Genomic DNA, 14201 nt, shown 5'->3' with positions numbered 1-14201 from the left:
CTACAACCTGTCATGTGACCCCCGCGGCCGGCCGAAGGGGCGAGAAGAGAAAGAGAAAGAAAGAGGGAAGGGAGGAAGATCAGTGGGCCCCACAATTTTTAATATGTGTGAATGACAAACGGGTCCCACGTATGCGTTTTTAATTCAAATGCCACCTAAGCGCCATGTCAACCCACATACTAAGTCAACATTGCCACGTCAGCGCCACGTCAGCGAAACCGCCCTCCAAACCACCAAGGGAGTCAAATTGCACCGGTTTCAATAGTTCGGAGTCGAGATATCCGGTTTTGCGGTTTAGGGTCATGGATTAGATTCGAGCCACTTTTAAGGGAGTCAAAGTGGACTTATTCCTATAGGAAATTCGCCGACGAAATGAATTGTAGCCTAAAGAAGCCCACTAGAGGCCCAGTACAACACCCTCTCGAGACAGGGGGAACACAACGCGTGCATGAGCTGCCTCGCACTCGCAGGCGAACCGAGAGAAGCCGCCGGAGCTCGGAAAGGCCTTGCAACTTTGCAACTTGTAACTCTGCGATCCTGATGCTGCCTCGCAGTCGCTGCCGCTCGCTCGCACACCCAGATTGGTCTCCGTTGCGCTTTACACCTGCGCACGCAACGAGTACGCTATCTACTAGTGCCTCCAGACAGACACTTGCCTTTTCTTAATTGTTCTCGAGTAGGTGCAAAAGCCGAGGGTTGCACGAGTGCACGGCATATTCCCGTCTCATTGCAACTTGATCACGAAACAGGGCACAACAATCACAGGGGAATTAATGGCTTAATGCTCGCTTTCCTCCCCCTAACCTCCTTTGCCTTTGCATGCGATTGCCGGAAATTAACCGATGCTTTTGTGCACGGCCATTGTGGCGTGTGACTAGCTAGGCGCTCTATGCGTTAAACAAACCCCTGAATATGTAAAGCAGATACAGTATAGTCGTATAGATAGGCCATGGAATTAAGGTCTCCGTAATTGTTTAGTTGCAAAAGGATAAGCACCAAACCAAACTGGCCACTTGCCTCTGAAAACAACCAATTGGTGGCGCGAAGCGGCAGAGCCACATAAAGCGTCAATCCAGTGATCCGTCTCTTTCCTGCGTACTATATCACATATTCGAGGCTCGAAACCACTCACAACGACCCTGATAAATAGTGACATGGAGTACCGGGCTACTGTACTGGAATTGGCCTTCCTCCCGTCCAGGGCCCCACATGTCATTGTCACCTCCTAATTAACCCCGAAGGCAACGCACTGTCCTAGCTAGACAACTCCCGGCTAATAACATTAATCATCGCCAGTTTGATCTTGCTAGCAGGAGCAGAAAGCATGGCCAAATCAAGCTACTTCATTAGCCACAATATAATCTGCAGGGCAAGCTAGCTAGCTAAGGCACAGCTGCAAATGGGTGCCAATGGCCTCCCTGTTTCCGAACAGTGCGTGTGGTGCCTCACCATTAAGTCCATTGCCACCACTTCACCAGCAGCGAGATAATAGCTAGATTAGATAGCAATCTGGTTTGCAGGTAGCGACCGTGCGTTGCTGCTGCGTCGTCCGCCAATACTACACATACACCATCGCCGATTCCCCCGGTGTCGCTTTCTCGCGCGCGAGCGGCCACCACACCCACCGCCAAATCAAACACCGGTTCTTTATCTATAAGGACGCACCCCTCTCTCTCTCGCCTCCACCTCCTCCAATTATTTCTTTGTTCTCCTCCTCCTGATTCGTCGTCCGTCCCTAGGAAGCAAAAGGAGAAAGTTTCCACTCTGTCTGCGGGATATATCATATATATCTCAATCGATCCGCCATTGGCGATCGACGAAGTGATCAGGGGCTAGCTCCTTTGCGCTGCGGCTTTGACCGCGGTGTCGAAGCTTCTTGCACATGGCCTTCCAGTTGGACAACGGGTACTACTCCCATCAAGGTACGCACGCATTCCCGCTTTTAGTTGCCTCTCCGATCGCGATCGCTGTTTCTTCCTCGATCCTCGCTTCTTCAGTTCTTCTTCTTCCTATTTGATTCTTCTTCCCTTCTTTGCTTCTGTGAACACAGTTTTTGCCTGTCGATCGAACTGTACGTACGTGAGATGCCCATTAGACTGTTGCGGTTGGTGTTAGTGCTACAGTTACTAAATAGTCTCCCGTGCATGTTGTAACAAAGCAGTTGTTTTCCAACCTGTTCCCCTGTCGCTGGTGGATGCAGCTCCCCCTTTTGTCGTTCTTGATCTTGATTTGACGTGCACCGGGATACGGCCAAATTAGGGGGGCGGCCTGGGCCGGGAGACGGATTGAGAGGATCGGCTGATCGATCAGGTTAGGGATAATGATTGCTAGCACAGGCTCTTCTGCCGTCGAATGTTCGATCGGCGGAGCTGGGTTAATCTGGACCGGGAGTGTCGACATGCTGCCGTTCTGGCGTTCTCTCGGTGAGTCCAGCAAACCTTCGCACTGCCAGAACATTAGCCAATCAAATCAATGAACAGGAGAACGAATTTGACAGATGAACAATATGCTTGCAACTTCGATGAGAAGGATTAGGAAAAATGAAATGTACCAAATACGACAGGTGAGCAGGAAATTTGACTCGCGATTTGGCAGATAAGCCAAGGACAATAATAGTGGAATAACCAATGGGAAGACAAAGCTTGTTTCTAATCCACGTGAAACCGAAATAGCCACGGAGGTTGGTGGGGCCCGCGCGATCTTGTTTAACGGAAGCCACACTGACCGAGGAAGGGCCCCGCGGGCCAGGTCGTGGGTGCCGCACCAGGTGCGTGCGGTGGGGGCCTTGCAGGTGGACCCCACCTGACACGTTTCGAGGCTTTAGCGGTCCAGGTTTTTTTTTTCCATCAGTGGGCCGAAGCCGCCTCTGGCCCACTGGCTAGCTGCTGACATGTAGGGAGGCGTCAGCGGGCCGGCCCACTCCCCACTTGGCATCTTTCGATGTGTACTCCATTTTCCTTTTATTTTTCCCTACATTATATGTGTACTGCTCCTAGTACGCATTTCCTTTAACAACGATTATTATAACACAACCAAATCTACTAGAAGCAGCTGTCTATATGTATGGACGGTTTACCAGTAAACCTGGCGATTGCTTGTTCTTCCTTGTGCATAGATCAAACCGGTTGCATAAACAGATAGACTAGTCTAACATGTGCAGATTGACTTGCACATCTCAAGAAAAGTATATCTTCTACGAGGCCTCAAAAAAAGTTTAACCAGGAGTAAAAACCATCCATAAAAAAGTACCACTACGTACTGGATGACTTGAAGTAGTACGTGTTAGTACAACAGTACATGGCAGTTGTGGTCTTGAGATTTTCATGTTTGTACTTCAAACTTGTATACGTCGCATTCGCTTCTATACGATGCTGGAGTGACTGGTTTTATCCTCCGAAAGCTCTTGACCATGGACTTGTTGTCCTTATAGACTTGATAGGCTACACTGTCGGCTTCCACAGCAACGTTTAGGTCAAGTTTGAGAGCGGATTCTCTACTTATTATAAAGATAAATTATTACTTTTTAAATAGGCTTAGCAAACAGTTTATTAACGAGTTATCTAAATAATGGAAAGGAAGAAAATATTTTTGGGAAAACATATGTTTAAACGCGTGGAACAAACAGTCTAATAAAATAGCGAAAATAACAGTCTAAAATCGTGCTTTACTAGCATCGTGGCTCAATGTTATACCAAGTACCTATGCACGTTTTGGTCCTTGAAGTTTTCAATTTTACCTTTTTTTAAGATAATAGACTAGATATAGTTAAAACACTCAACTTCCGCTATTAAAGTGTTTAAAAATTCAAGGACGTTTCGCTCTTAATACCAAATCAAAATTTGATAAGTCTTAACAAAAATATAAAATTTTGGTAGTATCTATTATACATACCCTCCGATCCATTGTTGGGTCTAACTTTCATACAAGAAGTACTAGAAGAGTTTAACTAGAATAACCTTTTCGATAGATGTATTTATTTTGAAATACGAGGGTGTAGAAGCGAACAAATTCAAGGGATTAATATCACCAACAATCATCCTATTTTATTCCCAAAATTGATTTCGAGAGATTTCAGTGAAAAAATCCGATCCAACAGATCCAAAAAGCACTGCAGTAGTTTTGGATTTTCTATCCCCATATATCTTGCTATGTGGATTTAAAGGTAAGAGAGCAACTCCCCATCTCTAGTTGGTGTGTTTCTCTCTCCTTCCCCATGGATTTTGAGGGTGAGAGAGCGACTCTCAATCTCTGGTACGTGTGCGAGCGCTGAAAATTTATGTTGGGAGCATGCTGGGTGTGGAATGAAAAAAACAGAAATTTCTATTGGTAGTTTAACAAAAGATCCACTTTTAATTTTGGGATTAAATTTAGGCTATCTTTGAGCTTTTTCACTCCCTATTTAGTTTAGGAAACTAAAAAAATCAAATTTTGGGTATAGATTATCGCTAATGTGCTGGTGCTCTTAGAAATCTATTTAGGAAAGCAATTAAGATTATAAAACGGATGTTTCTCCTTATCAATTACCATTCGGTTTTTCAGACTCCTTAAAATACGGAGGAAAACAGGGAGAAGATTGACACGAAAATAAAGCAGAAAGGATAAAAGTGTCTCCACACGCAGCCCACGAGTGCACGACCGACCTCGCCCAAAACCGCTCTCCCGTCACCCTCGTCCTCACCCCGGTTCGCTCGCCCCTCGCCTCCCCTACCCCTAGTCCCCTTCGCCGCGCACGCGCACCCGCACCCGCACCGAGCCCTCGACCCCCCTCCGCAGCCGCCGCCTCCTTCCTCGGCTCCGCTACCGCTAGGCGCTCGCCCGCCGCCGCCGCCCGTCTTCCTCCATCGGCCCGGCGCGCCGCGTCGTGCCCGCGCTCGTCCGCACCGGCTCTTGCGCCGGCGCCGGCGCCGACGAAGGGGGAGAGTCACCGGTTCCAGCGCTCTAATCGTTCCCCTACCCAGCAATCCCTGTCGGGCCATCCGTCTCGATTTGTAAGGTAGGTGCCCCGAGGTAGGTGCCCCGCGTGAGTGAGACGTGTTAGTGTTGGGGTTGATCTGCAATATCCTGTAATTTGTTTGTTGGTTGATGCGATGTTGTTATATGCTATTGCTACCTGATTTCCTTTGTTTGTTGGTTGATGCGATGTTGTTCTATGCTATTGCTACCTGATTTACCTCGATGTTTACAATGCAGATTGTTATACACGATCTGTAGTATTTATTTGGAAAAGAACCTAATCAATGCAATCCTTCCGATATATACCTAATCCTTCGTTAAACATAGTATTTATTTGGAAAAGAACCTAATCAATGCAATCCTTCTGATATATACCTAATCCTTCGTTAAACATAGTATTTAGGATGCAAAGATGATGCTGGATAAGCAACCATATATGCAATCCATCCGATATATACTTCGTTAAACATAGTATTTAGGATGCAAAGAAAGATGATGCTGGATAAGCAACCATATATGCAATCCATCCGATATATATAAACATAGTACTTAAGTTAAAGATGCAAGATACAAGATGATGCTGGCGTGGTCTGAAAATGGAAAACCTAATACTTTGTATAAACATAGTACTTACATGCAAGATGATGCTGGCGTGGTCTGAAAGTGGAAAACCTAATACTTTGTATAAACATAGTACTTACAGGCAAGATGATGCTGGCGTGGTCTGAAAGTGGAAAACCTAATGAGTACTTAAGATGCAAGATGATGCTGCACCCATTTATTTTTCTTTTCTTTTGCATTTCCCTATTATTTACTTTTCTTCCTCAGCAAAATTACTTCCACTACATTGCTCATCAAACTTCCATTTCATTTCCAAGTTCCCATCTCTCCCATTTCCCAAAATTACTCCCACTTGATCACGCATGTCATATTTGTTTGTGGCTTTCTAACATTGTCAAGGGATTTCCAAGTTCCCATCTCTCCCATTTCCCTATTATTTACTTTTCTTCTTTAGCAAAATTACTCCCACTTGATCATGCATGTCATATTTGTGTGGCTTTCTAACATTGTCAAGGGAATTAGGATGATGTGACTTGTTTAATTACCTTGTCGAATTTCGTCCTATTCAGTATTCACAATGATTCTCGCTCACTTTCTCTGACTTTTTAGCATGCTGACCTGAGTATTGACTACTGTCGATCACTGCATCTCATGTGGAAAAAGAAAAAAGTTTATCTTGTTGCTTGTAACTCCTCTTTTTCTTTTAATGCATGAATCTGGGAGCAGCTGCACTTTGTAAAGATACTTTGAATTTTTGGGGGTATTTGGGGACATAACAAAGATAGTATCATTAATATGGTGGCAAAGACTATGTAATATTATGTGCTGTACCGCCGTTGCCTGAAAGATTATAAACCATGTTGTAATTCAGGTCATTCAATGTGGCAGATGTAGTATCTTCGATTGTATGGCAATGATGGATTTCCCTCTTTCTATTTATTATAGTATTTGCCTGGTCATTCTACTTTCTTATCTGTTTTGCACTTGATTTTGTGCCTTGGGCCTCCATCACTCTTTAGATTTGTATTAGCCTATGATAATAATAATACTAAAGCTATAACTGCACCTTGCATTGCAGCTTTAGCCATGATGAGAAAGAAAAAAACTGAACCCCGTAATGCTGGGGAAAGTTCTGGAACTCAACAAGCCACTGGAGCTCCTGGACGGGGTCCTTCACAGCGACCTGAGAGAGCTCAACAGCATGGAGGTGGTGGTTGGCAACCTGCCAATCCTCAATATGCTCAACAAGCTGGTCGTGGTGGTGGACAACACCAGGGACGTGGTGGACGTTACCAGGGTCGTGGAGGGCCAACATCACATCAACCAGGTGGTGGTCCGGTTGAATATCAAGCACATGAGTACTATGGCCGTGGTGTCCAACGGCAAGGAGGAATGCCACAACACAGGAGTGGCAGTGGTGGACATGGAGTTCCTGCCAGTCCATCAAGAACAGTTCCCGAGCTGCACCAAGCCTCACAAGACCAGTACCAAGCTACGGTGGTTGCACCATCACCATCAAGAACTGGCCCATCTTCGCTGCCTGTTGAGGCCAGCAGCGAAGAAGTCCAACATCAGTTTCAGGAACTTGCCATCCAGGGTCAAAGCCCCACTAGCCAGGCCATTCAACCAGCACCACCATCGAGCAAATCAGTGAGATTTCCAATGCGCCCTGGCAAGGGTACATTTGGTGATAGGTGCATCGTGAAAGCCAACCATTTCTTTGCTGAATTGCCTGACAAAGACCTTCACCAGTATGATGTAAGATCTTGTTTATGTGTTGCCTTGTTATACTTATACATATGAAGCTTTGTAACTTTTGTTGTTTTTCATGAGCTTTCATTTAACATGCTTTCAGGTGTCTATAACTCCTGAGGTTCCTTCACGTGGTGTCAATCGTGCTGTCATTGGAGAAATTGTAACACAATATAGGCAGTCTCATTTGGGTGGCCGTCTTCCAGTCTATGATGGAAGGAAGAGCTTATACACAGCTGGTCCATTACCATTTACTTCTAGGACCTTTGACGTTATTCTGCAGGATGAGGAAGAGAGCCTTGCTGTTGGGCAAGGTGCACAGAGGTACTCTCTGGACATATCAACATTCAACAATTTGATAAATTCATCTTCCAATGATTCATCTGCTTGTCTTCAGGCGTGAGAGACCATTTAAGGTCGTGATCAAATTTGCTGCACGCGCTGATCTCCACCATTTAGCCATGTTTTTAGCTGGAAGGCAAGCGGATGCTCCTCAAGAAGCTCTTCAAGTTCTTGACATTGTTCTACGTGAATTGCCTACTGCAAGGTAAATTTACCCTGCCATTTGTTGCTATATCATTATCATGTTAGCAAGCTTTTGAACATTTCTATATTTTTTATATGTAGGTACTCTCCAGTTGCAAGGTCATTTTATTCGCCTAACTTAGGAAGGCGCCAACAACTTGGCGAGGGCCTGGAAAGTTGGCGTGGTTTTTACCAAAGCATACGACCCACGCAGATGGGACTTTCTCTGAATATTGGTCAGATTCCAAGTCCTCGTTTTCATGTTCCATGTTACTACTCGAAGAAAAATAATAATTCCTTATAATTTAGAATAGCTACTTTTTTTTGCCCCCTTTAGACTAACCTGTAGGTCTGTGTTCTCATTGAATGATCTATTTGACTGACTATTGATAAATATCATTTGTGTTTTGGAAACAATAACTTAGGAGATTTCTATGATACATGGAACTCTTAACTGCTAATTCTTTTTTAATATTTCATTTCCTAGTATTTTTCCTACTTACACCACTTTCTGTTGTAGGCTGATAGTAAGAAAGTTTATCTAAGCTGCATAAATTACATGCACATCTGTGGAAGTTATCTACATAAATTACAAATTTCGATTAATTGAGCTTGTTGGTTGCAAAGCAAATTATCATAATCTAATGTTATGGTACAATAGCAGCCAATATTAGGAATCACTTGTATTGGGAAACCTTGAATCTTAGATGTTGTATTCAATATTTATCTGTCACTGGTTATGGTTGATAATCATCTAGAATGTGTGTACATTGTCATATATTGGTAAAGATCATCAAACCACGTCTCTTTTCTCTTGCATCTGGGGGGTAACCTGATATTTTGTCCTGCAGATATGTCATCGACAGCATTCATTGAGCCTCTACCTGTGATTGACTTTGTTGCACAGCTTTTGAACAGAGACATCTCAGTTAGACCATTATCTGATGCTGATCGTGTGAAGGTTAGGTTATCCTATTGACTACTTTATTTGTATATTTGTGTTCTCTGTGTTTGCTTTACATGCTTCCTTACTGTCCCATTGGTCAGATCAAGAAGGCCCTAAGGGGTGTAAAGGTTGAGGTCACACATAGAGGCAATATGCGCAGGAAGTATCGCATTTCTGGCCTTACCTCGCAAGCAACACGAGAGTTGTCGTACGTAGTCTGCTTTGCTCATATCTGAAGCCTCTCTATCATGTGGTTGCAGATGTGTGTCTGATTGGATAATTTGCTGATTTCACTTGCTTGGTTTGTCCTGTATAGTTTTCCCATTGATAATCATGGTACTGTGAAGACGGTGGTGCAATACTTCCAGGAGACATATGGATTTAACATTAAGCACACAACTTTGCCTTGCTTGCAAGTGGGCAATCAACAAAGGCCAAATTATCTACCAATGGAGGTTAGTGTCCTAAAATGCCATCTTTATGAAGTATGAAACCTCCTTTTGTTCAACACCCATTAAGGTCAGAAATGCTATAGGCACCTTTATGATATCAGAAAAGTGTTTCATATCACTCTTAACTTTCAGGTCTGTAAGATTGTGGAGGGACAGCGTTACTCAAAAAGACTAAATGAGAAGCAGATAACTGCTCTTCTTAAAGTGACCTGCCAGCGCCCTCAAGAGCGTGAGCTGGACATTTTGCAGGTAATTATGGGTGCATTTTGTTGGCAGATTACTTCCAACTGCCCTATAACATTGTTGTACTATAAAACTGTGCTATTTCATTGTTTCATGCCTTGGTGATCTATTTCTTTATTAAGCCATATGCATTTTAGGCCATGCATATAAGTTCTTCCAATATCATGTAAAATTTTTATCTACTCTTTTTGGACTGAGTATTTGAGTATGTATAAACACTTGTTATTGTATCTAGAGTTTGTATTGCCTTATGTATTGGCAAGCCCTTTATTTGTAAAGGTTTTGTGGTTTCCTTATTTCAATTTTTTGTGGGTCTGAACTCTAAAACAAGTTTTTTTAGTTCTTACTCAAATATCCAATGCTTTGCTATTGTACCCACAGTTGAGTCCTCGTTATATTTTAATTTTGGATTTAAACTGTTTCTATATGTTTTTACATATTAAGGTGGTTTGATTCATGTCAATTGTTATGCCAAAACACATTTCAAATGTAGCTCACCATCTATTTGTGTTACTTGGATATATAACCATTAATCGGGTTCCCTATTGGAACATCAGAATCGGCTTCTAAGTTTTATAATTTTATTGTTTTGTCTTTGATGACCAGACTGTGCATCACAATGCATACCATCAGGATCCATATGCACAGGAGTTTGGCATAAGGATCGATGAGCGACTTGCATCTGTTGAAGCTCGTGTTCTACCACCCCCCTGGGTAAGATCAAAGTTCAAGACATGGCTGACATTTGTCAATATCTCATGCCTTTTGTATGTTATGCCTCAATATTTGACTAATATTCTTTGCAGCTTAAGTACCACGATAGTGGCAGAGAGAAGGATGTCTTGCCAAGAATTGGCCAATGGAATATGATGAATAAGGTATGGTTTTAGAAGTGAGTTATTAGAAAACAAACCTATACGAAGCATCCCCTAAAAACAGTATTAGGCTATCCTTTTTTTCTTTTCCAACAAAAAAATTGGTTTTCTTCTGTTCTTCAATAACTGTTGCTTTGCCGTCTTTCAAGATGTCTCCCAACTATAATTGCGTACAGTTGCGACAATTAGTTTTCTTTAATGTGCTTGTTGCAGAAAATGGTCAATGGTGGTAGAGTTAACAACTGGACATGCATCAATTTTTCTCGTCATGTCCAAGATAATGCTGCTAGGAGTTTCTGTCGCGAGCTTGCTATTATGTGCCAAATATCTGGGATGGTAAGTTTTTCTTCCATCTAATGGTGCCTCCAGACATCTCTTTCAGTGTTGCTATTTGACTCTGTATATTCTTGGACCATAACATCCTTTCACATGCTTCATATCCTCTCGTTGTAGGACTTCTCAATTGATCCTGTGGTTCCTCTAGTGACTGCAAGACCTGAACATGTGGAAAGAGCGCTCAAGGCACGCTATCAAGAGGCCATGAATATACTGAAACCACAGGGCGGGGAGCTTGACCTGCTGATTGCAATATTGCCTGACAATAATGGTTCTCTTTATGGTATGCCTTTTTATTTCAAAACAACACTTGATTGTTATCTGATAAAAAAGTCTTTATTAATATGCTTGTCAATCCTCAGGCGATCTCAAAAGGATATGTGAGACTGATCTTGGATTGGTCTCGCAATGCTGTCTTACGAAGCATGTTTTTAAGATGAGCAAACAGTATTTAGCAAACGTTGCCCTTAAAATCAATGTTAAGGTTCGGAAATGTTCTACCAATTATTTTTGCCCGATTTTGTAGTTTTTTACCTTTATTTTGTAGTAATTTATATTCCTTTAATTTATAGGTGGGAGGAAGAAATACAGTACTTGTTGATGCTTTGACAAGGAGGATTCCCCTTGTGAGTGATAGGCCAACGATCATTTTTGGTGCTGATGTTACACATCCCCATCCTGGAGAAGATTCTAGCCCTTCCATTGCAGCTGTAAGTGCATAGCTTTTCAATGTTACGCATACCGTCTCTTTATTATCATATGATAGAACAATGACCTTTTTTATGTCTTGCGTTGCCTTCTGATTGTTTTTGGTGATTTCATGCTTCATGCAGGTTGTTGCTTCTCAAGACTGGCCTGAGGTCACCAAATATGCCGGATTAGTGAGTGCACAGGCCCATCGTCAGGAATTGATACAGGATCTTTTTAAAGTATGGAAAGATCCTCAAAGAGGAACTGTAAGTGGTGGAATGATCAGGTATATATGTCCTAGTTCGCATTGAACCTGAATATTTCTTGGTAGTAGTACATATATAAATTCTATTAGTTAAATATGCAGAGAGCTTCTCATTTCTTTCAAGAGGGCAACTGGACAGAAACCCCAGAGGATTATATTTTACAGGTAATTTTCTTCATTTGTGCACAACTGCATATTCAGTTGGTACTGTTTTTCCACATATTTAACATCTCTCATTTCAGGGATGGTGTCAGTGAAGGACAGTTTTATCAGGTTCTGTTTTATGAGCTTGATGCCATTAGAAAGGTGATTTTAATTTATCTACTTTTCTTCTCACCATGAAGTTATCTCTCTAGTCCCCGACTAACAGTTCAATAAAAACTAGGCATGTGCATCTTTGGAAGCCGATTATCAGCCACCCGTTACCTTTGTGGTGGTCCAGAAGCGTCATCACACAAGGCTGTTTGCTAATAACCACAAGGACCAGCGCACTGTTGACAGAAGTGGAAATATACTACCAGGTAATTTGTCGCCTTCCTGTAATTTTAGTTATTTTGTATATCTTGTTAACCCTATGATTGACACCTCATTTCTTTACCTGAATTTAATTTCTTTATGTTCATCTGATTTCAGGCACCGTGGTTGATTCAAAGATATGCCATCCTACTGAGTTTGATTTCTACCTGTGTAGCCATGCGGGCATTCAGGTCAGCTTTTCTGCACTTACAAATATTACTTCTCCGCAACAAAAAAAACATTCTTTTACAAGATGAAATGGACTTGATTTTACTTTATGCTATTTTTAGGGAACAAGTCGCCCTGCACATTATCATGTTCTGTGGGATGAGAACAAGTTCACTGCTGATGGTTTGCAAACTCTGACAAACAACTTGTGCTACACGTAATTTTCTTTCATGTCATTATATATTGCTATTTAGGAGTACATTATTACAAGACTAGTAAGCTAACCATTGTCCCTGTAACCCTATTATTGCAGCTATGCAAGGTGCACCCGTTCCGTATCAATCGGTAAGCAGATGACTCCTCTATTTAACCTGATTAGAAAACGTTAACCCCTTGGTCCCTCGGTGTGGCTACATATTCTTACAATGGATTTGATTTCTGCAGTTCCTCCTGCATATTATGCCCATCTCGCGGCATTTCGAGCTCGATTTTACATGGAGCCGGATACTTCAGATAGTGGGTCGATGGCGAGCGGTGCCCATACCCGTGGCGGTGGCCCCCTTCCTGGTGCACGCAGCACTAAGCCTGCTGGGAATGTTGCTGTAAGGCCGCTTCCTGATCTGAAGGAAAATGTCAAACGTGTCATGTTCTACTGCTAAGTTTGGGAATATTTGTGTATGGGGGAAAACGTCTGACGGTTTGAGTCGCCCCCTGTTATCTAAGACGGAACGACCTATAGTGTGTGTACGTTAATGATTGTGGTGCTGTGAACTATCGACCATGATCTGGTTGTTTATCTATTATCAACACTAGAAGTTGAGGATTCTAGACTCTTTCAGTGTGGCTACTCAAATCATATCGTCGAAGAAATGTAATAATTGACAATTACATTGCTGCCATGTTTCCAGGACAAGCTGATCTCAGCTACTGCGGTTCCTTTCCACTTGTTGGATGCGCACCTTGATTCGCAAGGATTATTAGCCTTTTGTCTCGGACAAAATTATTGCTTAGTTGGCTCCTGGTACATAGAATCTAGATTTGCATTAAGCAGTTTAGCCCACTTTTGCTCAAATAATGTCAAGGTTGAAATAGTTGTTTGATGGTAGACAGCTCTAAGTATGATTGCTTTCATTTTTATTCTTTTTTTCCAAAGACATACATTCCAAATAGTTTGTCTGAGCATGCAGAGCAACTATCCTATACAGTGCCACAGGACATTTTCCTAGTCAACATGTAATAGTTCTGTACCTGAGCGCTCTACACTAGCTATGTTGCTTTGCTACATCTACCTACACGGCAAAGGCATGGTATATTCTACTAATTTATTCCAGCCGCTCGTCCAGACAGACCCCTACCTGGTACAAACCCAACACCTGCTTTGCACCCACGGCTGGAATTGTTTCTGAAGTTTTCATGAGCATAACACCAAAACGGCCTACAGAAGAAGCCACAGCGATCACACAGCTCCCTTCTCCTGCACTATGATTTGCTTACTGGAAAGCTATATGTTAACCAGCATATATTCACACATTGGATTCTCCCGGCCATATGGCCCTCAGAAACTAGAACACGCCCGTGACCGTGGGCGATATATTATAGTAGTATAGATGCGCAATTATCAGCCGGTGGCTATAGGCGAAGGATCTCGCCGTGCATCCAGGCCAAGGCACGCTGCGACAACGCTACAAACAAAACAGGCGCCACATCAGCAGCAGTGCAGATGTGTGTGTGCAGAGTTGTTAACCTGGCACAAGCTAATGACAAGTGTTAGGTGAGCAAAAGCTTTCTACAGGTTCATGCAGTTAGTAAAAAGGAAGTTTAGCAACAGCTTAATTTGTTCCCGGCAGTTGGGCTGGGCAATGTAATTATAATTTGGTTCTGTAGCTCTGAGAGCTTCCAGAACACTAACACAGAATTGC

The 14201-nt window shown here is 42.8% G+C and overlaps 1 protein-coding gene across 3 annotated transcripts; it reads left to right on the top strand.

Moving 5' to 3' along the window:
• The first annotated feature begins 1589 nt into the window (after positions 1 to 1589).
• On the top strand, positions 1590 to 13251 carry LOC4330281 (protein argonaute 1A-like). Of its 3 annotated transcripts, none has more exons than NM_001416817.1 (23): positions 1590 to 1922; positions 6593 to 7272; positions 7370 to 7590; positions 7664 to 7813; positions 7894 to 8027; positions 8643 to 8752; positions 8839 to 8945; positions 9054 to 9192; positions 9322 to 9438; positions 10039 to 10146; positions 10239 to 10310; positions 10521 to 10643; positions 10761 to 10926; positions 11006 to 11127; positions 11216 to 11353; positions 11477 to 11619; positions 11701 to 11763; positions 11841 to 11904; positions 11984 to 12119; positions 12232 to 12305; positions 12405 to 12499; positions 12596 to 12627; positions 12727 to 13251. In NM_001416817.1, the coding sequence occupies exons 1-23, from the start codon at positions 1883 to 1885 to the stop codon at positions 12939 to 12941; spliced, it is 3249 nt and encodes a 1082-aa protein (NP_001403746.1). In that variant the 5' UTR covers positions 1590 to 1882; the 3' UTR covers positions 12942 to 13251. The 3 variants fall into 3 exon arrangements, with proteins under 3 accessions (NP_001403746.1, XP_015626097.1, XP_015626098.1); XM_015770611.3 differs by lacking the exon at positions 1590 to 1922 and adding an exon at positions 4630 to 4993 and having other exon boundaries at positions 12727 to 13225; XM_015770612.3 differs by lacking the exon at positions 1590 to 1922 and adding an exon at positions 4630 to 5007 and having other exon boundaries at positions 12727 to 13225.
• The last annotated feature ends 950 nt before the right edge of the window (positions 13252 to 14201 follow it).

This window comes from Oryza sativa, chromosome 2 (genome assembly GCF_034140825.1).
Source record: "Oryza sativa Japonica Group chromosome 2, ASM3414082v1".
Lineage (NCBI taxonomy): Eukaryota > Viridiplantae > Streptophyta > Magnoliopsida > Poales > Poaceae > Oryza > Oryza sativa.
The sequence above is the reverse complement of the archived record's forward strand: the minus strand, read 5'-3'. Positions and strand labels throughout refer to the sequence as shown.

What these genes read in the sequence shown, in the direction of transcription:
- LOC4330281 (NM_001416817.1), top strand. Translation starts at nt 1,883, where the DNA reads ATGGCCTTCCAGTTGGACAACGGGTACTACTCCCATCAAG. An exon ending in CTGATGCTGATCGTGTGAAG is followed by an intron (nt 8,753 to 8,838) that starts GTTAGGTTATCC and finishes CCCATTGGTCAG; the next exon opens with ATCAAGAAGGCCCTAAGGGG. An exon ending in AGCTTGATGCCATTAGAAAG is followed by an intron (nt 11,905 to 11,983) that starts GTGATTTTAATT and finishes AATAAAAACTAG; the next exon opens with GCATGTGCATCTTTGGAAGC.